The sequence below is a fragment of the Muntiacus reevesi genome, chromosome 16 (assembly GCF_963930625.1).
Source record: "Muntiacus reevesi chromosome 16, mMunRee1.1, whole genome shotgun sequence".
Taxonomy (NCBI): domain Eukaryota; kingdom Metazoa; phylum Chordata; class Mammalia; order Artiodactyla; family Cervidae; genus Muntiacus; species Muntiacus reevesi.
Genome location: NC_089264.1, coordinates 24205446 through 24233045, shown reverse-complemented (window position 1 = coordinate 24233045; position 27600 = coordinate 24205446). Strand labels below are relative to the sequence as shown.

The 27600-nt window shown below is 37.3% G+C and overlaps 1 protein-coding gene across 1 annotated transcript; it reads left to right on the top strand.

Annotated features, from left to right (window-relative positions):
- The first annotated feature begins 1128 nt into the window (after positions 1 to 1128).
- C16H4orf17 (chromosome 16 C4orf17 homolog) lies at positions 1129 to 19948 on the top strand. The gene is made up of 8 exons (XM_065907322.1): positions 1129 to 1255; positions 2693 to 2902; positions 5532 to 5596; positions 10897 to 11040; positions 13604 to 13685; positions 15004 to 15193; positions 16209 to 16252; positions 18606 to 19948. The coding sequence occupies exons 1-8, from the start codon at positions 1129 to 1131 to the stop codon at positions 18800 to 18802; spliced, it is 1059 nt and encodes a 352-aa protein (XP_065763394.1). The 3' UTR covers positions 18803 to 19948.
- Positions 19949 to 27600: the final 7652 nt, after the last annotated feature.

The following is a 27600-nucleotide window of genomic DNA, read 5'->3' as shown; positions in this document are numbered from 1 at the left end:
ATCATTTTGCATTCCCATCAATGATGACTGGGCATTCCTGTTGCTCTACATCCTCACCAGCATTTGGTGGTGTCAATGTTTTGGATTCTAGCCATTTTTAATAGGTGTAGCAGTATCATATTGTTGTTTCAATTTGCAATTCTCTAATGACAAATGATGTTGAGTATCTCTTCATACGAATACTTATTTGCCATCTGATAATCTTCTTTGATGGGCTTCCCTGGTGGCTCAGATGGTAAAGAATCTGCCTGCAATGAAGGAGACCTAGGTTTGATCTCTGGGTCGGGAAGACCCTGAAGAAAGGAATGGCAACTCACTCCGGTATCCTTGCCTGGAGAATCCCATGGACAGAATCTTCTTTGATGAGGTGTTCAGATCTTTTGCCCAGTTTTTAATTGGGCTATTTATCTTTTACCTCTTAGGCCTACGACACTGGGTCTAATAAAGAACTGTTGAGTGGTTGAAGAAAAATCATTAAATATTACTGAATACTGCAAATAACAGCAAATAACACGCCCAAAGCTCTCCAATTTATTTTCTGTAGATGTAATATCATTCTTTTGCTACTGGGTTTTTTTCTCCTTCAAGTTTTACCATCCTCTCAGAAGATAAAAATTTAAGATGCTGGTTTTCTTAAGAGTACAATATGAAAAGTCCTCATTTACAGTAAACTGAATGTAAAGCACATTTGTGGGTGTTGTATTTTAAAGCTAACATTTTATTATATCAAAATTGATTGATAACCATGTCATATATTTTATGTTGGAAATGTTTTAAGTTTCTCATAAGTGCTTTGATTTTTCCAGGGAAAAATTTTTATCTGTTCTACTTGTGTCTATCTTGATTTTAGTGTTCACAAAAACTTGGTCTTAAAGTAAAATTAGCCTCACTTTAACAAATAACATTCTAATTATTTGTTGTCTCTCTTCCGACATAAGAGACAACTCAGGGCAAGCAAAGGTGATGGTGAAATGTTTGATGTGCAAGAAAATGTCTAGAACCCCTTGTCTGAACGACTGTCATGCTGTGATTTCAGGGTCTGAGCACTTCTGGAAGTGAGGTTAACAAGGTACACTCCAAGACCTTTTGTGGCAACAGCGGAGAGGAGGAAACCAACACTCCGTGAACATGAGCCTCAAATCCCCGATGTCTGCTCCTCAGTTTGAGAGCAAAGGCAGCCATATTTCAGCTAGAAATGGAAGCTGTTTTCTAGTCAGGCACACTCCTCATCCCAGAAGGGTCTGCCACATCAAAGGTGAGGTAATTCAGAGTCCTAGAATGTCTCTCTCTCCTCTATGTTCAGACTACTTGATGATTCTAGTGGGTAAACACGGGGTGTTATTCAAAATACTGAACCACTGGTGAGGCACAGGCGCGGAGTGTTGGGACCAGCTGCCAGCGCTGGAGCGAGGGCAGAAGAGGCCTGCAGACAACGCCTGTGCGGGCACTTACCCCTGGGTGACTTGGCTGATAGGAAAGGGGCCTGGAGAGGGGCCAAAGGGGCCACTCAGGAAGCTCAGGGCAGCAACTGACCCAATGGTATGAAAGTATCTCAATTTTTATCAACCTGTACAGTCGTGCTAACGTCTACCTGTTAAATACCAGCCTGGAGAACCATGATGTCACTCACTCATTCTCTCTCAATCCTTTCTCTTTTCTTCTCTCCCTCCCTTTCCTCCTTTCCTTCCTCTCTCACCTTTCCCTCTCTTTCTTCCTTTCTCATTTGAAAATTTAGTTTCAGTCACACCATGTACTCCTAAAATTTTTCCCCTATTCCTGTAGTTTCTTTCTTTCTTTCTTTTTTTTTTAATTCTGCAGTAAAAGTTGGAATCCCTTCACAGGTAAATCCTTGGCCATTTTCTCTTTTTAGTCTGTACCATAATCCTAGTCAAAGTTACTAATTCCCACTGCAAAACATTATCCAGAAGCTTCTTGTGCAATTTCTTGGGAAACAAAGCAGTCATCTATTACTGTCTCTCACAATTCACTTATTAACAGAGCTGTGTCCTGCACACATATGCTTCCTAAGCTGCCCAGTTTTATATAACACAGCATTGATACTAAGAGGAGGGCCTGGATATAATCCAATATTTGAGCGAAAAGCAAATAGCTATTATAGGAGAATGAACGAACCCAGAAGGCTCTGAGGAAGGAGGTTCCTTTTTACTAGGTTTCCATTCCTTCCTTCCCATACAACTTACCTTGTCCTGTCCCCTGTTCCTCACTCGAATGACTCTTTCTCTTCTGCCGGCACTGAAGAGTCAATGTATGTCTTTTACGGGGCCTTGTTGCATTGAGACATTCTGGATGCTTTCAAAAATCTAAATCTGATATTCCCGAAGAGTGCTAACATAGTCCCTCTTAGTCATTATTAAGACATGGGAAATGAGAGATCTGTCTGGGATTAGCAGCAAATCTACTCCACTTAACTCCTAGACCAAAGATCAAAGATGTGGGCCTTGGTTCTCAAAGCTAACAAGATGGCAGGACATTTTAAGAAGGGATGTTTTGCAAACATAATTTGCTACACTGACTTTTAAAGACTGCCCACCCAGCACTGGTTCATAAAATCTGAAGTCTGACATCTTTACATACATTTTATAATATCTGGCTGGAAAACTGCTGAGCATTCAAAGAAAACCTGCCAAAAACCTAATCTGGTGGTTTGTTCTTCTCATCCGTACTCACCTAGGTTTGAATAACATTCCAATCTGTAATGTGAATGATGATGAGAACTCATTCAGAACATTGTGGGGTGTTGGCCAGTCCCATCACTCACAGAAAGATGAGGTACCATATGCCAGATGCAGCTACCCACCCAGTGCTGTGGCCACGGAGAGCCCCGTCAGAGGAGTCTCGCCAGCCCTTAACGGGGTCAAAGTGCCCCCACGGCCTCATTCTGGTGAGTCCCTCTCAGTTCATGAAATCTTTCCTGAGGCTTCCTGCCAACTATCAGGAAGGAAAATATCTATATAATTGCTCACATAGCTGCAGTCATTTTTAAATAGTCATGAAATTTTCCCACTGTGAAATAGTTATTCATTATAAAAATTTCCACTCACCTCCTCTCAATTCAGTTCAATACTGTTAATAAATATGATTTAAAATTTTCATTATTGTTAATTGTGCCCAAGCCAAATTTGGCATGGTTCTAGTCTCTAAGCCCTACAATAGTAGCTAAGAGAGACCAAAAATGAATGTTAGCCAACATTGGTAGAGAAACTACTCCAGACCAAAGCTGAGTCAGGGAAATGCAGTAAGGATGGAATGTCATGTTTACATTTTCCTCACTGGACAGTCACCTCCTTAAAGTCACGGCCCAGTTTTACTGTTCTCCCAGGCCCTGGGACAGGACCTGATCTTTAGAAAACATTTAATTCAATTAATTAATGTTTATTAAGTTAAATTTAAAATGATTACTCAAAAGTACAGCATGATGACTGTAGTTAGTAACACTATATCATATATTTGAAAGTTAATAGTAGATTTTAAAATTTCTCATTACAAGAAAAAATATGCAACTATTGGTGATGGATGTCAACTAAAGTGATTGATAATCATTTTACAATATACATAGATCAAATCATTATGTCATACAAGGAGTTCTAGATAGTAGAAATTATATCCAGTACTTTTCCCTCTGCCCTTTATAATTACAAACTATTACTAACACTTTCAGGGCACATGAAAATTATTTTGGTATAATGTGGTAAAACACATATACCTTCTAAAAGATAACAGTAAGAGGAATAGATTCCATCCTAGAGTCTTCACATGAGTTAACTCATTTCATCCTTTTCACCACCAATGAAGAATTAAAACCCACTTATTCCACCGTCTTTCTAGTGTCCCTTCTTGTACTGTAGAACCTAGAAACCTACAGATTACTTTTGCAAGAGTCCGTTGATGAGTATGAGGAGTTGCCATCTGGCAAGACTTATACTGCAGACATAGGGCTAAAGTCACCTTTTTGGTTGCCATCTGCTACCAAGTGTGGCTGGAGACATGGGGTTTTCCTAAGACAGCATCTCAGTGTTCAGATACTGGATTTATGGGTGTTAAAAGGCAAAATTGGCAGATGTGGTAACCTTCTGATTGCAACAGTGATCCAGTGCCTAAGATTTAGCCTCATGGATATTGTGCCAGCAATTGACATACATGGCCATGGCCTCCTGAGTCTCCTTCCTCCAATTGTGATAAAGGCTGTGCCTGCCTTGGTGGGTCAGGTGCATGGTGTTGTTCTTGAAGTGATTTGTGAAGGTCAAGACAGAGGTCACTCTCACCTTGCCCTGCTGTGTCCATAAGTCTATTCTCTCCTAGCACTGACATATATACACGCATGTGTAAAATAGACAGTGAGAAGTTGCTATATAACACAAGGAACCTGGCCTGGTGCTTTGTGATGACCTAGAGGGGTGGGGCGTGGGGAGGGGAGGGAGGCTCAACAGGAAGGGGGTATACATATATATAATAATGTATATATATAATAATGTGTATATATAAATATGACGATTCATGCTGTTGTGACTATACAGGGGATGTATGTATTTATATAAAAGGGGCTATATACAATTTTTACATATGTAATAATTTATATATATGACAATTCACATGGTTGTGCAGCAGAAACCAACACAACGTTGTAAAGCAATTTTCCACCAATTAAGAAAAAATCTATATAAAAACTGTTCACTGCTCCAACTCTTCTAATGACATTACAAACAGCTAAATTCTATGTATTATTTACATTTTTGCTTAAAATAGATGAGAGGTTTCTGTTTCCCATGAGTGGACACTAAGCAGAATCACTAACCATAACTTCCTTCTCACTACTTGGAGAAAGGTAACTTTATACTTAAAAAAAAATCTTTCCTCAACTAGAGCTAATGAATTCAGTTACTACTGTGTATATGCACAAAATCTTTTCAGCTTTTAAAAAATTGTTTTGCTAACTATGGCTTTGGTGGGGGAAAAAAAAAACCAGCAACACACAAAATGTATCTTTAAATGAATGCAAAGGGAAATTAAGCAAATATTTAAGTGTAATTAAGGGTAATTTAATTAGATGGCTATGTGAAATTGGCAGGGTTGCAAGACAGATGAAGTACTAGAATAAAGAGTGTAATTATAACTCAACACACATCTCTTTCTGTCTACAGGGCAAAGAATACACATGTGATCTCTTTAGTTAGAGAAAGTGACAGTCATATGGACAGAAAACAAAGAAACCATGTCTTATACTGAAATACATACTTTTAAAGAACCAGTTTACCCGGATCAAGGAAGTTCTTGTAGTATTTCTTTATCGCGTCTTCTTGGGCATAGAGTTAGCTTTATAAATACGCTTTTATTATGCTGTTAAAGTACAATTCTACCTGCAGGTTTTCTAGTATTTATAAACAGATCCCTGAGTTGACTTTAACTGAAATTCAAATGTACTCTCATCCATTTCAACAAGTGATGTATGTATCATGTGGTAGCAATTATTTTTCAGTTTGATCTAAATAAATATATTTTTCCTGTCATTTCAGAGCCCTGTCGAAAAGTCAAGGAGTGCTTCAAAACTTCCAGTGATAATCCCTTAGTAATTAAAAAGGTAAAGAAGCAACTATTTATAGATACCTATTTGGTTTTTTTTTTTTCCATTTATTAGTTGGAGGCTAATTACTTTACAATATTGTAGTGGTTTTTGCCCCTATTTGGTTTTGACTTCTATCATTTCCTCTCCTTTTCTTCACATTTTCCAGAAATATCTTCACAAAGATATTTCTGGAAAAGTTTTTCACAATATTTTTTTCTACAGCTTTTAAGTATAATTAACATGATATAAAATGCACATTTTTAAAGAGTTCAGTTTGATGAATTTTGACATATATATTCACAGACTGAAATCAAGAGAGTAAAAACTCCCCAAAGTTTTCTCATGACCCTGGCCCTCCCACAGGCAAACATTTATCTGCTGTCACTAAAGATTACCATGCATTTTTTAGGATTTTAGGTAAATGAAATTTACAGTGATCTTTTAAAAAATCTGGTTTAACTCAGCATGTTTAAGACCCATTCATCTTGTTATGTGTATCATTCCTTTTTTTTATTGCTGAGTAGTGTTCAATTATATTGGTATCTCACAATTTGTTTTATATGTTCACCTGTTGATGGACTTACATTGTTTCAAGTTTTTAACAAAGCGAATATGTTGCTGTCCTTTAATGGACCAGGACCTGGTGGTCAGGAGTCCACCATAAGAAAGTGAAAGAGAGAGGCGGAGAGAGGGAGAAAGAGAGAGAGAGAAAGACAGACACAGGGACCCAAGCTCTGATGGAGCAAGGGTGCTTTATTAGCAGAAATGCAGGCTTACATATCTTTAGTAAGATGATTACTCAGCTATTACACAGGATGAAATTTTATCAATAGTCACAATATGGATAGTCTAATACATACAAGGTTGCAGAAAAGAGTCACTGAAGGGAGTTACTGAAAGGAATCCAAGCAGATACCATTTCTCATGATCTCAGTCCTGGGAGCTGCATGCAGCTCTACTCATTCCCAGAATAGGAACTGATAAGGAACAGAGGATTCATGAGAAATAGAAAACAGCATGCAGGAATCCTCCTGTTAAATGTTCCCTGACACTGATATGAACGTGTGTGTAGAAATCTTTATATGGATATATATTTTCTTTTCTCTTGGGTACATAAGTAGGAGTGGAATGACTGGGTCTTACAGTAGTGTGTGTGTTAGTCACTCGGTCATGTCTGACTCTTTGCAACACTATGGACTGTAGTCCGCCAGGCTCCTCTGTCCACAGGATTCTCCAGGCAAGAATACTGGAGTGGATTGCCATTTCCTCCTCCAGGGGATCTTCCCAACCCAGGGATCAAACCTGGGTCTCCTGCATTGCAGGCAGGTTCTTTACTGTCTGAACCCACCAGGGAGGCCGGGTCTTATTGCAAATGTATGTTTAAATTTTTAAGAAACTGCCGAAGTTTCCAAAGTGGTTGTAGGATTTTATATTCTCACCAGTTATATATATGGTTTCCTTTCCTGCAAATCCTGTTAAAACTTAATATGACCAATATTTTTAATTTTGGCCAATCTAGTAGGTGTGCAATGGTATCTCACTGTGGTATTACTTAGCAATTGTCCAATGACATGTTTTCATGTTCTTACTTGCTATCCATATATTCTTTTATGTAAAGTATATGTTCAAATATTTTGTCAGTTTTTTCAATTGGGGTGTTGGTCTCTTTATCATGAAGTTTTAAACATTTGTTATATATTCTAGATACAATTCTTTTGTCACACATACATCTTGCAAATGTTTTCTTCCAATTGAGGCTTACTATTTTGGTGGGGTGGGGTTTGATAGTGTCTTTTGAAGAGTCAAAATGTACAATTTTTATAAATCCCAAATTAAAATTTTTTCTCCTATAGTTTCAAATTCACATGCTGTTTATCTCTTTCTTGTGCCTTACTGCAATGGCTAACCTCTAGTACAATGTTGAATTAAAGTGAGGACGGCAGACATTCTTGCCTTGTACCTAATCACAGGGGGAAAACATTCAGACTTTTACCATTGTGCTATTAGTTTACTTTATCCAGAGGTGCCCTTTACATGGCTGAAGAAGTTTCTATTTCTAGTGTTCTGAGAGCTTTTATCAGAAATGGGGGTAGGATTTTGCCAAATGCTTTTTTGGCATCTATTTGAAACGATCATGTGATTTTTCTTTTTTAGTCTGTTAATAATGGTGAATTGCATTGGTTAACCAAATGTCAAACTAGACTGCACTGCTGGGAGAAAACTCTACTTGATTATGATGTATTATTTTTATATATTTAATTTCATAAAGCAGTGTTTAGCATTTTTGTGTCTATGTTCATAAGGGATATTTGTAGTTTACTGGTAATGAATGTCTTTCCTGGTTTTGGTAAATGGCTTCATAAAATCAACTGGAAACTCCTTTTCAATAATCTAGGAAATTTTATGTATAATTAGTATAATTTTTTATTTAAAAGTTTAGTAGAATTCTTCAGTGAAGCCATCTGAACCTGAGGTTTTCTTTAAATCAAAGTTTTGGTTATGTTTTTCAAAAAATTTGTCCATTTCATCTAATGTTGTTGAATTTACTGATAAGAAGTCATTCATAAAACACCCTTTAAATTATTATATAACCTGCAGATGTTCTGTCTCTCATTCTTGATATCGGTACATAACTTGTGTCTTTTTTTCCCTGATGTTTCTAGTTAAAGGTTTCTTGATTCATGGACTTTGGTTCATGTCTTTATATAAGATGAAAACTTATGTGTTGAATTGAGACATTTTCCCTTTCTAATATAGGCATATATTACTATAATTTTTCTACAAACTGCTTTGGCTGCATCCTCCAAATTTTACTTGCTGAGTTTTCCTTTTCATTCTGTTCAACATACTACCTAATTTCTTTTAAACCTCTTGACTCATAGGTTACTTAAAATTACGTTAATTTCCAAATATTTGGGGATTTTAAAGTTATCTTTATGTGACTGATTTCCAATTTAACTCCATCATGGCCAGAGAACATCCTTTACTTTGAAACTTTTTATTTATTGAGATGTTATATGGTCCAGAATATGCCCAACCTTGATAAATTTTCCATACCTCTATAAAAAGAATGTTCACTCTGTTGGTTCTTGGGAGAGTGCTATATAGATATCAATTAGGTCAAGTTGGTTAATAATGTTACTCAAGTCTTCGATAACCTTACGGATTTGCTTTTTTCCATCATGTTATGGTTTTTATTTTTTAAATTTACTTTTTAATTGCAGTATAATTCCTTTAAAATGTTGTTAGTTTCTGCTGTAAAACAACATGAATCAGCTGTAAGTATAATATCCTCACCCTCTTAACCTTCCCTCCCATCGAGCCCCGCCCCCCCTCCCCCGCCCCAATCCCACCCTTCTAGGTTATCTCCTTTTTCTATCAGCTTTTTTCCCTGGATCCTGGTGCACACTAGACCTTGTATGCACCCTCCAAGAGTAGATTTTCTGTTTCCCCCAGTCCTGTCAAATTTTTGCAATCAAATACCACTGGCCTTCCAAGCCAGATTCTCTAGAACCTTCTCCTCCTGTTGCCAGATCCCCAGGCTGGGAAGCCTGACGTGGGGCTCAGGACTTTCACTCCTGTGGGAGAACTTCTGTGGTATAATTATTTTCCAGTTTGTGGATCATCCACCTTGTGGATAGGAGATTTGATTTTATCACATGTGTCTGTCTTGTTGTGGTTTCTTCTTTGTCTGCATATAGGGTATCTTTTTTGGTACACTCTACATTTTTTTGTTTTTTCTTTTTTGATGGTTGTTCAGCAGTTAGTTGTGATTCTGGTGTTTTTGTAAGAAGGAGCCATCTTGATGACAAGTCCTTTTTCTAATTCACATTATAATTTCTTCTATGACTCATGATTTAATTGCTAGACATTACGTATGAAAATTCATTTGTAGGAATCTGAAGATCATGATAACTGCACTTTCTTCCAGAGAATTGGTGTTTGCTTCTGTAGGAACCCTGGGGCCCTACCAGCCTCAACCAATTTACCCAAGTTCAAGCCTTGATCTAAGGCTATATTTCTTCAAGGACTTTGCATTTCTAGGTCACCTTGACCTAGACAATGATCTCAGGGAAAAAATGGCTACTGTACACCCTACACCTCAAGTGTCTCATTTCTATTTTATTTTTTGACCCATTAATTCCTAAGTTATTCATGCCTTGACAGTTTAAACTTAAAAAATATTTTAATCTACCATTTTAGCTGTATTCAGTGGTATGGTTGAACATAAATATATACATGCACACACACATATATATACATTATGTAAATGTGTGTGTGTATATATACATATATATATATGTTGCTACTCCCCTAAACAAGAAGTCTGCATAATAAACCTTAACAGAAGAGTGCATATACAATATGTATATACAATACAGCTTTACTTTCTCTTGTGTTGTTGTTTACTTGCTCAATCATGTCCAACTCTTTTGTGACCCCATGGACTGTAGCCCACCAGGTTCCTCTGTCCATGGGATTCTCCAGGCAAGAATACTAGAATGGGTTGCCATTTCCTTCTCCAGGGGATCTTCCCAACTTAGGGATCAAACCCATGTCTCCTGCTCTGCAGACGGATTCTTTACCAGTGAGCCACCTGGGAAGCCCTTATTTTCATTAAACATCAACAACTGAATACTGTTCTACAGATTGTAATCATTGCAGTCCCTGGCTGACACATTCAGCTACCAGCTTCTGTGTACCTTTATGTGTCGCTCACTTCTGAAGATTAAAAAGCCTTTCTTGGAATAGACAATACAGTTTAAAAAAAAACAAAACTGTAAACAGTATATTCACCTCCCAGAACAAAAAAATAGCCTTTCTATGTCCTTTTCCAACTAACCAAGGGAAGTAACTGAGTTTACTCCTCTAATTCGTTAGCTCTCAACTGTCATTTAGCAGAGCCAGGAAGCAGTGGTTCATACCATGTAGTTTCTTCACAGATAGCATAAAAACTCTTGGCTGACTCTCTCCAGTCATAAAAGAAAAATCTCAAGAGAAAATCTCATGTGTCAAGAGTTGGCTGTTACCAGAAGCAGCAAGATAAATGATGGTTTCACATTAAACATTACAGAATCATCTTTTAAACCAAAAGTTTAAAATTGTTTTATAAAAAGTAAATAACATATCACTGATTTGTCCATCTTCAAATGTAAATATTTGATAATGAGCTTTTTAAGGGAGGATTAAAACTAACCTCTTACTTTCATGTATGTGTCTCAGTTACAACATTTCTCATTCATTTTACATTCAATTTTCATAGAAAATATAAGTGGATGCAAATGCATATTGATTATATTATATCTATGATTTAGGATGAAACGAAGGTAAAAAATCCACAGTTGACTCCAAAGGCATGCTCTACTGCTAGTTGTTCTTCTTCAGAAGTGACGAATACTAAGACTGCCATCAAAGAGAACACCATCTGCATACCAAACTATCTGGATCAGGAAATCAAAGTAAGAGGCAGGTTTATTAAATCCATAACATGGGAACAGCATGAATATACAAAAAAATGACATCATTAGCATCCTTAAAACTTTAATGGTTCCCATTGACAACTGAATTGAGTTAAAACTACTCAGCCTGAAATCCAAGGCCTGCTCTTGTTTTTTACTTGCAGATTTCTTCCTGGGACACATTCCTAAATCCCAGCACAGAGAAGTGGAGGCCAAAAAGGGAGTAAGAGCTTCACTAGGTAGAGAAAAGAGAGTTTAGAGTTTGGGGATGCTGAAGTGGCTGGAATTTGCAAATTAAGATACTGAAGAAGTACTTATGCAGAGAATGAGCTTCAGAAATCTGTACAAGATTGCCTGAGTCTTTAGCCCAATACAGACTGCACCTGCATAGGATGAGAGATTGAGACCTGGCAGAAGAGAGCTAACGGGAGGGAGCATGCTGCTTAAAGTTACTGGAGTTGTGATCTGCTAGAGTGGAGAGCGGAGAAGGCACTGGCGACCCACTCCAGTACTCTCGCCTGGAAAATCCCATGGATGGAGGGGCCTGGTGGACTGCAGTCCACGGGGTCGCTAAGTCAGATACAACTGAGTGCCTTTACTTTCACTTTTCACTTTCATGCATTGGAGAAGGAAATGGCAACCCACTCCAGTGTTCTTACCTGGAGAATCCCAGGGACAGGGGAGTCTGGTGGGCTGCCGTCTATGGGGTCGCACAGAGTCGGACACGACTGATGTGACTTAGACACCTTGCTGAACACACCAAGGATACAGCTGAGACACCAGAAAGGTCACACCTTAGAAAAAGAATAGGGGGCTCTGGTCCACAGTTGCAGCTACTCTAGATCTACACTCTTAAATCCTAAAATCAAATTTCAGTAGATCAAACTTGCCCACTTTATTTATCACCACTTATTGTAACTGCTTTCCAGAATAAAAATGAAGAGAAAGCAGGGTTCAGAGGAAGACATCTTCTATTTCCTTTCACTGAAATGATTAATTACATTCTTTCAGAGCTGATCACTAAATGTCCTATAAGTTAGAAGAAGTCAGGGGTGACGTGCAATCACTATATTGATGACAAAACCGTAAGAGGCAGAGTGGCCTGGAGAATACCACAGGCCTACTCTTCTCCTTTTTCCATTTCCATTGATTTGCATGAAATTAAAAAAAATTTAACTTGTTTTCTTCTAGGATAAGGCATCAAGGACAGGAATCTTAATAAACAAAGCTGAATACAGGACAGCGGATTTTTCTGCCCTTTAAATTCTGTATCTCCAGCACCTAAATCAATGACAGACACAAATATTGATATCTGTTGAATTAATAGTATTTTAATAAAAGTTTTCAGGCAGAAAGTCTAGGAAAAAATATGCTCAAGCAAGAATTGATGATGGTTTACACTGTGTCAAGCAAGGTTATGGGGATAAAGAGAAATGGAGATTTGAGACATATTTACAAGAAAGAATTTACTGACCTTGTTTGGCAGTATGACATAGAAAAGGACAAGGGAGTCATCTAGGGTGAATCCCAGGGTCTTGCTTGGACAAACATTCAACATATGCAGGTGCTGTCCACTGAGATGGGGAACCAGAATGGACAGCAAGTTTGGAGCAGGTTTTATAAAGAAAAAGATGGGTGCAGTTTTAGGTATTTGGGTTCAAATTACCTATTGTATGTCTATGGTCACAGATGGACTAAGTTCAGGAGACAGGTTTAAATTTCAGGTATGTCTAAATTCCTAAAGCAGATACAATTTGGGGTAAATCTGGAAACATTACATGTGCTTAATATTTTGAACTTTTAATATTTATTATAGCCCATTTTTATTAATTTATTTCCTCTATCACCAACACAGCAGTTAGCTTCCAAATGAAAAAGAAGTCAATGAAGGATTCTGATTGACTAAAGAGAATCATATTCCTACCCGACTGGGCCAATTACTGTGTTCTGGGGCCTGAGGAACAATGATGAATCCAGCTAGGTTCACTCACTACAGAGAGGAGCAAAACGGATGGGACAGTTCTGTGACCAGAGAATCCCATGGTGCAGTAGGAAAGGATCAGTTCCCAAAGAGAAGTGAATTGCTCCTCCATAAGATGTTGGTACTGAACAGACAAAACAAGAGAAAACTGCATGCATGGCTTAAGCTAAACTATTGCAGTTGACCCTTGAACAGTATGAGTTTGAACTGCATGGGTCCACTTATATATGGATTTTTTTCAGTAGTAAATACAACAGTGCTTCATGATCCATGGTTGGTTGCATCCACGGATGTGGAATTTAGAATATGGAGGAGCCACCTATACAGAGGGCTGACTCTAAGTTATAGTTGGATTTTCAACTGCCTAGAGGGTTGGCAGTAGACTAACCTTGCCTTGCTCAGGAGTCAACTACATTTGTACTGAAGATGTTTTTTTCCTATTTGAAATCTGGCTTCCAAGTTAAAATCCCAGTTGTCTTGAACACTGTGTACAGAGTGACATTTGGGAAGACAAGACGGTGGAGAGAGTAAAGGAAACCTTATAAACTTTGCTCACTATGTAACCCTAATATTCTCTGTCAGATTCTGGAAAAGCTCTGTAACATTTTACGCACTGATTCTCTGGCAGAAGTTCTACAGTGGCTGCTTCATGCAAGTTCAAAAGGTGAGATTGCGTATTTGTGAACACTGAGCTCAGTTTATGGCCAGAAACTAGGAAATGTGCCAATGTCTGAAGTTTTCTACCTTGGATTTGCAGAGACAATGCTGCAATTTTATTTCCCTAGTGTTCAGTATCAGAGTCCTGTATATCCAACGGCACACAAGCTGGTCATGCCCCAAACTGAACTTCTGTGGGTGATGTGAAACACTTGTGTCCAGAGCTGGTTTGTGCTTCTCCTCCCGAGCCCACGCACCCAGGCTCTCCCCGAGCATATCTCTGGCCTGCTGCGAGCCCTCAATGCAGACTGTCTCCCCTCTTCGATGTGGATGGCAAGAGCACCGCCTTCCAAGTTCCAGATTCTAACACCTCTGCCAGTTCCTCACCAAAACCATCCAGTCAGTCATCTCCCAGCCTCCTTTAGGCTCTTTCTGGTCTGTTCCATGAAAAATATATGCCAGTCTCCAAGTGGGATAACCATAAACAACACAGAGCAGCTATCCTCAAACCTAGCTGATCATCTGACTGACTGAGGCAAAACTTCTGAGGTGGGTGGGGCCTGAGAATAGGGGTTTCTACCAAGTTCCCAGGTGATGCTGATAAGCCTGGTCTGGGGAGCACCCTTTGAAAATCACTGTAGTAACCAGAGCTAGGAGATACCCATGTGTTAGGGATAGATTAATAATTTTAAATGGGGAGCATTTGGAATACTTTACCTCAGGAATTCAAGATTACTTGGCAGGCAACTGAGAAGTATTTGGGGTAAGGAGTTTTTACTTTTTTTTTCCTTTTGAAGAATATAACTTTTAAAAATTTACACAAATAATGAGTGCTTACTGTTGGGCAAAAAAAAGAAAAAGGTGAGTCAGACCAAAAAAGAGAAAAATAAAATTATCACAGACACCACTTTAGTGATGCTTTGATATGTATCTTTTCAGAGATGCTTATAACTATTATTTAAATATTAGTTTTAATTTTCATGAGCTCATACTGTACTTAGTATTTTTTATAGGTATCTTTGTTTTTATTTGGTAGTGGCCTGTAAGGCTGGATTTTGTACTCAATATTTAAAATCTATTCCACTGCCACTCAGGGACAAGTACCCCCGTGAGTTAACTATTCTAAGTAGTCTGCAATATCACAGGGGGAGAGAAACTAGGTTGATGTGAACCACCTTTTCTATACAAACCTTAACTCACACAAAGGTGCCTACCCAGAAAACAGGTTACCTTTCACACTGGAGTGCTGGGTAAAAGAACTAATCCTGTGTTTCTAGCCAACGTGATAAGTACAACCTTCATGACCCCTCTCTTTTTTAAATCAGAAAAGGAGTGGGTCTCAGCTTTGATTCATGCTGAACTGGCTGAGATAAACTTGCTAACTCACCTCAGAAGAAACACCTCAGCTGAACCAGCAGCAGAGACTGGGAAGCCACCCAAAGTTAAGTCACCCTCAAATTCATCAGCAAAATCAAAGGTGCCAACAAGTTCTAGAGAAGGACATCAACAGAGGAGGTAATCAGGCCCAATGGCCAGTTACGGGGCATGTGGTTCATAAAGACTTTGAATTCCCTTTTGGTTATCTTTCAAAACACTAAAATTGCTGAAGTTTTAAGTATCCTCCTTATTCAGTAAATGACAACAATGTACTTGTTTTCTCATATTACACTTATGAAAATGAAAGAAATCATTCTAAATTCTACTATTTAGAGCATGTTGGCAGAGGCCATGTCTTCCTTACCCAGCAACCTATGTTTTTGAGAAAAGTTCCCTTTCCACTCAGAGGAACCACCCAGAGATCTAAGAAAATGTAGTGGTTCTCAGTTTACTGAAAAACAGAAGCAATAAAGAAAACCAAACTTCATTGTTATTGTATACTTTGCAAGAATGCATATTATATAGGTATCACTTTTTCTTTCTGTCTAGAACAATGCAAGATTAAAACAAATTGCTTAACCTAATTTTCCCTGACATATGCCTGGGGGCTACCAGAAGGAAAAACAATTATTAAGGGAATTAGGAATTATTTCAGCAGAAACTTTTCTCAAGACTTTTAATTTTAATGACAAGAACATACATATTTATGTATAACATCATAGTGAAAGAATGTGGTAAGATGTTATTTAAGCTGGGAGAGAGAATCATTTTGTTTTAAAATTAGCAAAAGTTGGGTAAATCTTAAATTTGGAGAAAATAAATATTCAAAACAAGTAATATGTCACTTTAAAAAGCATTCAGATGGAGGAGAATTTTACATTGCAAACGGTTGCCACCTTGAAGTTTCCATACAATTGGAGACTGGGAGATAGGGTCTGTTTCTCTACCCTAGTGAGTAATATCTGATGTACTGTTCATATGTTTACTCCAAGTCAGAAGAATTTTTCATCAGAGAGTACGTTTAATGCTATCTGCATCAAAAAACAGAGATGTTTATTTAAGAAACATACATTTCTTAACTTGTTGATGATGGTTCAGTCTATAGAAAATATTTGTATCTGTGAATTTCATTTTGTTTCTCCAATTGATTTAGAGTGTCAAGTCAAGGATCTGAAGAAAATAAGGAAGTACTGAAAGGTTAAGTACAGTTTGTGATAATTACTGAATTGATATAAGGAAACCAGTAAGTATCTAACTAGTTGGAGACACAGGTATTACGAATCTATGGTTTTAAAGGGAGTATAATGCAATAGTGATTTACAGCTATTCTTAAGGGACAGCATCTGCTGAATTTCTCCTGTATTTGACTTTGTTTTGAAAGGCAAAGTGCCTCATCACACTACTTGAGAAGCAAGACCGCAGGAACTCTAGTTTTGGTCATTTCAATCCAGTGACTGGAGACCTGCACTGACCTAACAAAAAAAAAACCAAAGAACGGTGATATCAGTTTGGGTTTTTTACAGCTTAACTGTCATTGAACTAAACGATTTTCACTTGAAACAAAGTCAGCCCGAGAAAACAGTAACATTTTAGCAATCAGCCACAACATATGCCTGAGACACAGCTTGAATCAGTAGCAGTAGAGCAGCAGCTTTGTGTCCCTGTCAGAAGTCCAGCCCCAGCCTGCAATCGGGACCAAGACATATTAAGAATTGTGGAAAGCCCTAGTTTGGTCCAAAACAGCCCAATCCAAATATCCCTGTGGGTTCGGCCAACTCCTAGCTTTAAAACAAACATAGCAACAATGACTACAGAGCAGCCACTATGAAGCATGTCTACAAGCCTCGAATTGTCTCACAAGGCCCTCTTACACCAGGAATGATACAGCAATCAATTAAGAGATCCATGAGGTCACTCTAGACCCCAGCAGTTTCTGCTGGGGTTAATCAAGCCCCAAAGAAGTGTTATTTGCTAATATGAGGCAATAATAAGTATAGTTTAGAAATTAGAAAACATTCACTTACTCTGACACTCCAAGGATGGTCTATTTTATCTGACTCCTAACAAATTCTTTACCCTAGGACCATAAAATCCTGACAGTGATTCAATTTTATGTCTTATCTGCAGGTCTCAAATATATTTTACCGTGTCTAGATACTTATATACAAACCCCCAAATCATACCCCTTAGTCTTTGGTGTAGGTATTCAGTTCACTCAGTCGTGTCCGACTCTTTGTGTCCTTGTGACCCCATGAGCTGCAGCACGCCAGGCGTCCCTGTCCATCACCAACTCCCGGAATTTACCCAAACTCGTGTCCTTTGAGTTGGTGATGCCATCCAACCATCTCATCCTCTGTCGTCCCCTTCTCCTCCCGCCTTCAATCTTTCCCAGCATCATGGTCTTTTCAAATGAGTCAGTTCTTCACATCAGGTGGCCAAAGTATTGGAGTTTCAGCTTCAGTACTTCCAATGAATATTCAGAAGTGATTTCCTCTAGGATGGGCTGGTTGGATCTCCTTGCTGTCTAAGGGACTCTCAAGAGTCTTCTCCAACACCACAGTTCAAAAGCATAAATTATTCGGCACTCAGCTTTCTTTACAATCCAACTCGCACACCTATACATGACTACAGAAAAACCATGGCTTTGACGAGACAGACCTTTGTTGGCAAAGTAATGTCTCTGCTTTTTAATATGCTGTCTAGGTTGGCCATAGCTTTTCTTCCAAGGAGCAAGTGTCTCTTAATTTCATGGCTGCAATCACCATCTGCAATGATTTTGGAGCCCAAAAAAATAAAGTCACTGTTTCCACTGTTTCCCCATCTATTTGCCATGAAGTGATGGGACCAGATGCCATCTTAGTTTTCTGAATGTTGAGTTTTAAGCCAACTTTTTCATTCTCCTCTTTCACTTTCATCAAGAGGCTCTTTAATTCTTCTTCGCTGCCTGCCATAAGGGTGGTGTCATCTGAATATCTGAGGTGATTGATATTTCTCCCAGCAATCTTGATTCCAGTTGTGCTTCATCCAGTCCAGCATTTCTCATGATGTACTCTGCATAGAAGTTAAATAAGCAGGGTGACAATATACAGCCTTGACGTCCTCCTTTCCCGATCTGGCATTCAGCGTCTCCGCAGACTCTCCTTTCTGCTTGGGTGGAGCTAGTGTAGGCCTTGGGAAGGTCTTATCAGTGCAGTTGTTTTGACCTGCTTGTCTGCTTTGTTTTTTTGTCTGTCAGGACTGTAGATCCTTCACCTCTCTCTCACTGGTCCCATCCTTTGCCCATCACCAGCTCTAAATGGTCCTACCAAAATAATGTTTGATTCTAAGACTGAAAGAACATATCCTGCATGTTGTAGTACAAATTAGCTTATTAAAGATGAGCAGGTGGTAATAAAGATGAGAATAAATAATTTTATGAATTTTGGGTGTATCTGAATCACCCAAACTTCACACAGTTTTTTTTTGTATGTCATTTGCTACTAAGACATGGCAGAAGCTACTATATTTGGATGTCTCAATTATGGTCTTATTGAGACTTTTTCTATTTCAGAGGGCAAGCCTCCATTGTTTATAAGAAGAAATCAGATGAAAATACCTGTTGCAGAATATTTCAGCAAGCCAAAATCTCTTCCCATGCCTAAAACTCAGAAAATCACATCAACAAAGCCAGTGTCAGCAAGGAGTACACAACAAGGATATAATCTCTCTGCCCAAAGAGCATTTTATCCTGTAACATACCAAAGGTAGAAATGGTATGCTGGGCTAAACCTTTCAGAAACACAAGTTTCACTTTGTTATGACATCAATTATGAAAAACACATTTTGGTATGGAGGAATCAACAGCTCCTCTATATGGTTGTACATGTAAATCTCAAAGCAACTGTATATAAAGCTACTAAATAAATATTAATGGAAATATTTCTATTTGTAGTTAATTAGTACCTACCTTGTGTAAAAGAAATGTTTGTTTATATACTACATTTCTAGTCTGGGGCTACTATTAATATTAGTACATAAGCATTGGACTCTGATACTAGAAAACCCATCCATAATAAAAATTTAGGCAATTTCAATTCAACACTACTCCAAACTCTGATAGAAAATCAACAATAATAAACAAATTTTAACATCTGAGCTACTTCTCGCAATGTATTGTGTTCAATAATGTAGGACTATTGAAAAAACCATTTGTTAAACAGTTGTAACAAATGTCATAAGTTAGGAATAATTTTTCTTTTTGTGAGGAGGTGAGCATTTTTCTAATAGTCCAACTTATGAGTCAGAAAAGAGCTACTGCTGCTAGTTCCTTTCTATTCACTGCTAATTGTGAATGATATTAACATATTTCCTAATATTGAACTTTTGGTATTTTTAAAATAAACCACTCTAGGGCCATGCTGACCTGCCTCTTGAGAAATCTATATGCAGGTCAGGAAGCAACAGTTAGAACTAGACATGGAACAACAGACTGGTTCCAAATAGGAAAAGGAGTACGTCAAGGCTGTATATTGTCACCCTGCTCGTATATGCATGAGTACATATATATGCAGAGTACATCATGAAAAATGCTGGGTTGGAGGAAGCACAAAATGGAATCAAGATCAGTGGGAGAAATATCAGTAACCTCAGATATGCATGTGACACCACCCATAAGGCAGAAAGTGAAGAATAACTAAAGAGCCTCTTAATGAAACTAAAAGAGGAGAGTGAAAAAGCTGGCTTAAAGCTCAACATTCAAAAAACTAATATCATGGCATCTGGTCCCATCACTTCATAGCAAATAGATGGGGCAACAGTGGAAAGAGTGGCTGACTTTATTTTTTTGGGCTCCAAAATCACTGCAGATGGTGATTGGAGCCATGAAATTAAAAGACACTTACTCCTTAGAAGGAAAGTTATAACCAACCTAGACAGCATATTAAAAGCAGAGACATTACTTTGCCAACAAAGGTCTGTCTAGTCAAGATTATGGTTTTTCCAGTAATCACATACGGATGTGAGAGTTGGACTATAAAGAAATCTGAGCACCAAAGAATTGATGCTTTTGAACTGTGGTGTTGGAGAAGACTCTTGAGAGTCCCTGGGACTGCAAGGAGATCCAACCAGTCCATCCTACAGGAGAGCAGTCCTGGGTGATCATTGGAAGGAATGATGCTGAAGCTGAAACTCCAATACTTTGGCCACCTCACACGAAGAGTTGACTCATTGGAAAAGACCCTGATGCTGGGAAAGATTGAGGGCAGGAGGAGAAGGGGATGACAGAGGATGAGATGGTTGGATGGAATCACTGACTCAATGGACATGAATTTGGGTGAACTCTGGGAGTTGGTGATGGACAGGGTGGCCTGGCATGCTGCAGTTCATGGGCTCGCAAAGAGTCAGACACAACTGAGTGACTGAACTGAGGGCCATGCTATATTCTTCTTTCAGTGTATTGCTGAATTCTACCAAGCAATCAGCCAGTCCTTTGTTTAGAATGTTTGCTGTGATATTAAAAAATATATATATTCTTATAAATTTTGTGTGTGTGTGAGTGCATGCACACAATCTTAATACTGACACATACCACACTTACTGTGTGTCAGGAATCATTCTAAATAGTTATAGTAACTTATTTAATTTTCACAGTAACTATTTGAGGTAGCTATTATTGATATCCTCCTTTTGAGAGTTGTACTCACTGGAATGAGACAGAACAGTTGTAACAAATGTCATCATTCAAATACAACAGAGTTTTTTTCCACACCTAAGTGTCTGAGGTGTGTGTTTTCAACTAATAGATGACTTCACTTTACTTGATGATTCACAGGCCCTTGATCCTTCTATCCTGTGGCTCTACCATCATTGAGGTTTCACTGTTAACTTCACCTTCCTGGCAAGAGAGGAAAAAGTAAAAGTGGAAGGAAGTATTAACTTCCGATAGCTGCTATAGTAAATTACCACAAACTTGACTGGTTTAAGCCAACACATATTTAAATTCTTAAAATTCCAGGGTTGAGATCCAAAATAGATCTCCTTGGGTTAAAACCAAGGTGTTGGCAGGGCTTCACTTCTTTTGGAGGCTTTAGGGGGGAATCTGTTTCCTTGCTTTTTCCAACCTCTAGTGGGTACCCACACTCCTTGGCTCATGACTCCCTCTGTCTTTAAAGTCAGCAGGGGCTGGTTGAGTCTTTCTTGTAACACATCACTGATACTGACTCTTCAGCGTACCCCTCTTCCACTGTTAAGGATCCTATCGTTACACAGAGCCTGTCTGCTATCCAGGTTATCCAAAATAATTTTAAGGTCAAATGATTAGCAATTTAATTCCCCTTTACCATGTAACACCATAGATTCCAGGAATTAAGATCTTTGGGGGAACATTATTCTGCTTCCACAGGGAGGGGACATCTGCTTCAAGTCTTGGTCTTGAAATGGGAATTGTCACTTCTAGTCACCTTCAATGGTTGAGAATTAGTCTAGCTGAAAGGAAGCTGAGAAAATTATTAAGCAGGAATCATATTTCCAACTACAACTACATTCTGTGCTGGACAGCTAACTCTGACACAAAAGTGACTGGTTTAAAGTGTAGCTGAAATCTATTTGCTTAACCACTAGGCACTACTAATATGTATGAAGACTATACTATGCTCCTTCATTAAATGCATATCCAAGCTTGCTCTCTCTTTTTCCTTTCAGGGAGAGGTTGCAATAGCATTGTAGATTCCTTTTCCTTGCAAACTTAAGTAAAATTCAGGCTTCCCTGGTGGCTCAGGGAGTGAAGAATCTGCCTGTAATGTAGGAGATGTGGGTTTGATCCCTCGGTCAGGAAGACCCTCTGGAAGAGGAAATGGCAACCCAGTACAGTATTCTTGCCTGGAGAATTCCATGGACAGAACAGCCTGGTGGGCTATAGCCCATGGGGTCACGAAGAGTCAGACACAACTTAGTGAGTAATACTTTCACACTTCAGTAAAATTCACCTATCAGACCATGTAGGTTTGGTGTCTTAGGAGTGGTAGTCTTTTGATAATTTTATTTCTTCTGTGATAACTGGTCAGTTTATATTTTCTGTACTTTGGAGAATCAGTGTAATACAGCACATTAACAAAATCAAGGACAAAAATCACACCATTATTTCAATCAATGCAGAAAAATCTAACAAAATTCAGCACCTTTTCATGATCAAAACAGTCAACAAGCAAGGAATTCAAGGAAAGCTACCTCAACATAACAGAAGCCATATGTGAAAAGCCCATAGCTAACATGGAATTCAACAAAGGGAAAGGGTGACAGCTTTTCCTTGAAGATCAGGACAAAGGCAAAGATGTCCCTTCTCACTACTTCTATTCAACAGCCCTGGAAATTTAACCAGAGCAAACCAGACAAGAAATAAAAGGTATACAAATTGGAAAAGAATAAGGGGAAGAATATAATTAAAATGATTTATTTGCAGGTGATATGATCTTATATGTAAAAAACCTTAAAGATTCCACATACAAAAAAAATCCCCTTTAGAACTAACAAATTCAGCAAAGTTGAAGATTGAAAATCAACACTTAGGAATCAGTTGCATTCTGATATACTACAATGACCAAATCAAAAAGAAAATTAAGGGAAAAAAATCCCACATCCTATAGCATTAGAAAGGATAAAATACTTAAAAAAAAAATTAACCAAGGAGGTGAAAGACTTACACACTGAAAGCTAAAAGACAATGGTAGGAGAGATTAAAGAAGAAAGGAAAAAAATGGAAAGACATTCCACATGCATTGACTGAAAGACAATCATGTTAAACTGTCCGTACTACTCAAAGAGATCAACAGATTCAGTGCAATCTCTATCAAACTCTCAATGACACTTCTTACAGAAGAAAAATTGTAAAATTCATATGGAATTTTAAAGGACCCTGAATAACCAGAACAATCTTTAAAAAAAAAGGCAGCAAGCCTCACACTCTTCAATTTCAAAACATATTACAAAGCAAGAGTAGTTAAGACAGAGCAATACTGGCATAAAGATAGGCATACAGACCAACAGAAAAGAATAGAGGGCCCAGAAATAAATGCTTGCATACATGGCCAAATGATTTTCAACAAAGGTGCTAAGACTATACAATGGAGAGAGGGCAGTCTCTTCAACAAATGACGCAGGGAAAACCAGATACCATAGGCAAAGATATAAAGTTACCTTATACTTTATAAAAAATTAACTTATTTGATTAAAGACCTAAATGTATGACCTAAAACTATTAAGCTCCTAGAAGAAAACAGGGGGAAAACTTTAGGACATTCGATTCAGCAGTGATTTCTTGGATATGATACCTAAAACACAGGCAATAAAATTAAAGATAAATGGGACTCCATCAAATTTTAGAACTCCATGGCACAAGAAACAACATAGTGAATGGGCAACCTATGGGATGGGAGAAAATATTTCCAAATCATATATTTGATAAGGGATTAATATCTAGAAAATGTAAGGAAAGTTTATAACTCAATGATAGAAAAGAAACCAATTTTAAAATAAGCAAAGGACTTGATTAGACAGTTCTCCAAATCAGATTTTACAAATGGCCAGTAAGTATGTGAATAAATGTTCAACATCACTAATCATTAGAGATGATCACAATGAGATATCCCTTCATACCCATCAGGATGGCCACTATCAGAAGAACAGAAAATAAGTTTTGGTGAGATACAGAGAAGTTGGAATGCTTATACGTTGTTGATGGGAATGTAAAATGGTATCATGGAAAACAGTATAGATTCCTCGAAAAATGGAATTAACATAACAATTCACTAATCCCATTTGTAGGCATATATGGAAAAGAAATGAAATCAGGATTCAGAGAGACAGATGTACACTCATGTTCATCACAGCATTATTCAAAATAGCCAAGAGGTGGAAGCAATCCAAATATTCACAAACAGATGAATGATAAAGAAAATGTAGTACAATGGAATACTGTGCAGCCTAAGAAAGAAATTCTGTCATGTACTATAACTTGCATGAACCTTGAGGACATTATGCTAAGTGAAGTAACCAGTCATAAAAGGACAGTATTGTATGACTCTACCATATGAAGTATCTAGAGTAGTCAAAATGATAGAAAGATAGCTACCAAGGACTGGTGGGAAGGAGGAAGGGAAATTTATGTTTAATGAGTATAGAGTTTCAGTGTTGCGTGATGAATATGTTCTAGAAAGCTGTTCCCCAACAATGTGACTGTACTGGGTTGGCCGAAAAGCTCACTAGGGTTTTTCTATATAATCTCACTAAACCGTACACTTAAAAATAATTCAGAAGGTAAATTCAATGTTATGTGTATATCATAACAAAGACCTAAAGTGGAAAATATATGACCTGAACAGCATAGTTAACAAACTTCATAAAATGAGTTTTCCCTCATTTTTAGTTCTCTACAAAGAATCTGTATAAAATATGTATTTGCTTTTGGTATGTCTCACAGATATGCCCATAAACCATTTGGTCCTAGATTTTAAAATACTAAATCAAATTACTTAGAATTATAAAATTCTTTGGGGAACTAAATATTTTTTGGTGATTTTAACTTTTTTTGTTATTTCACATAAACTTTCATATGTACTGACACAAAGTAATTTATAATTCCCATTTGTTTACAATTTAATATCTCCATCATTTCTATATTGTCTTGTCTCCTTAAAGTTTTCTTCTTTAAAAGTCTATTATTTTTTTCAAAGAATTGTTGCCTTCAGCCTCTTAACTGTATGTTTACTTTGCTTTTAATGCTGAATTTATCTTGTTTCCCTCTTTCAACTTTGAATTTTATTCTGTTCTTCTTTAACTTGTTAAATTAAATGCATGGCTCAATAATGCTAGTCCTTCTTTTTCTAACTTAATGGGCTATAAATTTTCCTCTAAACTGTTTTACTACACTCCACAAGTTTAAACACACATTGTTTCATTAAATTTGCGTCTAAATATTTTCTAATTTTTTCTTCTGAAACCCATAAGCTGTTTTGATAAGCCTTTTCAAAAAAAAAATTTCCCAAGCATACGCTTTTTAAACTTGTTGTATTTTTTAAAATGATTTCTAATTTAACTGCATTGTGATCAAATAATAAGATAGGCAAAAATGATCCACAATAATTTTCTTGTGGGTAGCTTTGAGGGTTAGCATATGGTCGATTTTATAAATGTTTCTTTCATATGACTTGAAAATAATGTGAATTTTCAAGTTGTTAGACACACAGGTATATCTATTAAACCAAGCTTGTTAATTGTGCTGTTCAAATCTTACATATCCCATCTAATTTTTCTCTTCATGCTTATTTTCTAACTATTATGGTAGATAATGTAGTTCTGTGGTCTTTGTAATTTTGTTCACTGTGATTCATGTATTTTGAAATGATGTGTAAATGTAGTTTAGAATTTTATAATTAAGTTATAAGAAACTATCTCCAATATTGTTTTTCATGGTTCTAGGTTGCAAGCCTTTCCTCTTGTCCTAGAAGTTTATTTTCTACTTTTATTGTTATTAGAGAAGTTGCCTATATTATTTCTACTTTTGAAATTACTTTACTTTGTGATTTAACAGATACTTTTATGGATGTCCCTTATGCACTGGAAAACTTTTTTTCACCTATAGAACTGGATATATATAAATTATATCTCTTATTAATTCTAGCATTTACATCTTCCATAAATGTATCCTTTGTCCACCTGAGCTATCATGTATTGAAAGAATGAATTAAATTCTCCATATAGTACCGCATTTCTTAATATTTCATATAATTCTCAGTTTTCTTTCAATGAATTTGAATATCATGCTACCTGGTGCACAGATATTCATAACTATGATATGTTCACTAAGGATTACATTCTTGAACACTACAACATGCCTTTCTTTTCCTTGTTTCACTGTAAAGTGTTGTTAAAACTGTGACTTCTGCCTTCCTTTTTATTATTAGCCTGATACGCTTCTATTTTATTTTTAACATTGCTGAGTAAACTTAAATACAGCATAAGTTTGGGTTTTGAGTTTTAAAAATCTAACCTGAGTGACTTTACTGGTGATAGGACAGACATATTTTCTTGCATCGTCACTGTTTTATGTTAGTGCTGTTTTTTCAATGTTTCCTAAAGGAGCTCTGATTTCTGTACTTTGATAAATGTTCATTCTAATAATTTAGAAAGTCTGAATGTTTAGAATCTTATCTAATTCACAATCCTTAAAGCAAAGCCTAAAACAAAGGGTTATACATTATTCCTTTTGGGGGGCAGGCAATGTCAAAAAGGAAGAGTGAGAAATGGAGAAAATGAGACAAGGAAGGAAGGAATGTCAATATGAGAAAGCATTATCCAGTTTGCTGCTGTTTGGTTTCAAATCAAGCTGACTGCACAACCCTAAGGGATAGGCTAAATGGGATAACATTTCCATTTTACAAATGAGGACTCCTGAGACCTAAAAAGGTTGAATAACTTGCCTATAGTCACACAACTATCACAAGGCAGCGGGGAGATTTAAACCAACTCTCTCCACTAACGGTATTATCTCTCTTTTTTTTTTAATTTAAATTATTTATTTATTTTACTTCACAACATTGTATTGGTTTTGCCATACATTTCCTTGTATTATCTCTTGATTCTGTCACTGGTTCTCCCCTTCCGATTTAAGTGCCTACTACATGTGTCTAGCAAGAAGCCAAGAAACCAGAGATAAACATCTCTATGCTAACTGCAAGAAAATTCAATGAGTGTTCTAGAACACTGCTGTCATTAATTCTAATCCCTGCCATTCTTTTTTCTTATTTATTCACTTTTTACAACAGTTGTCTGTACTATTCTTGGCACTCTATGGACAATTCTTGCCTTCTATCTGTATCATCTCAGTGACCTTTCCCACCTATAAGGTGAAATAATACATCATTTTACCTTCGGATTATAATTGGTGGGTTTCATAATTGCTCATTCACCTCCTAAAGTATTCCTAAGAGGAATCTTTAGAATTGCTTCCTTTTGGCATTTCCAAGTATTTTAACATTCTCCACAGTACAAACACTCTGATCTCTGGAGAAACAGTCTCAACAATGTCCTTTCCCTTAAAAAGGAACTTGCTTTATAAAGACCATGTGTTTTTAAAGAAATGAAATGAGAAAGCAGCCAAGATGGCGGAGTACAAAGACCTTGAGTTCACCTCTTTTTAGGAGCACACCAAAATCACATCTGCAGAACAATCACTGATGAAAAAGACTGGAAACATCAAGAAGGAACCACAAGAGGGGCAGGAGCGGCAGACTCCCAGTACAACCAAATCCCATACTCCCAGGTGGGTGACCCACAAACTGGAGAATAATTAGGCTGCAGAGGTTCTTACACAGCAGAGTATATATATATATACACACACACACACAATGGAATGTTAAAGGATGAAATAATGTCATTTGTAGGAACACTGATGGACCCAGAGATTATCATAGTAAGTCAAGTAAATCAGATAAATACAAACATCACATCACTTATATGTGAAATCTAAAAAAACTTTTACAAATGAATTTATTTACAAAACAGACACACAGACA

Excerpts from the sequence above, each read along its gene's own strand:
- C16H4orf17 (XM_065907322.1), top strand. The coding sequence starts at position 1,129 with ATGAGCCTCAAATCCCCGATGTCTGCTCCTCAGTTTGAGAGCAAAGGC. Across the intron at positions 5,597-10,896 it reads ATCCCTTAGTAATTAAAAAG|GATGAAACGAAGGTAAAAAA; the intron begins GTAAAGAAGCAA and ends TCTATGATTTAG. Across the intron at positions 13,686-15,003 it reads GCTTCATGCAAGTTCAAAAG|AAAAGGAGTGGGTCTCAGCT; the intron begins GTGAGATTGCGT and ends TTTTTAAATCAG.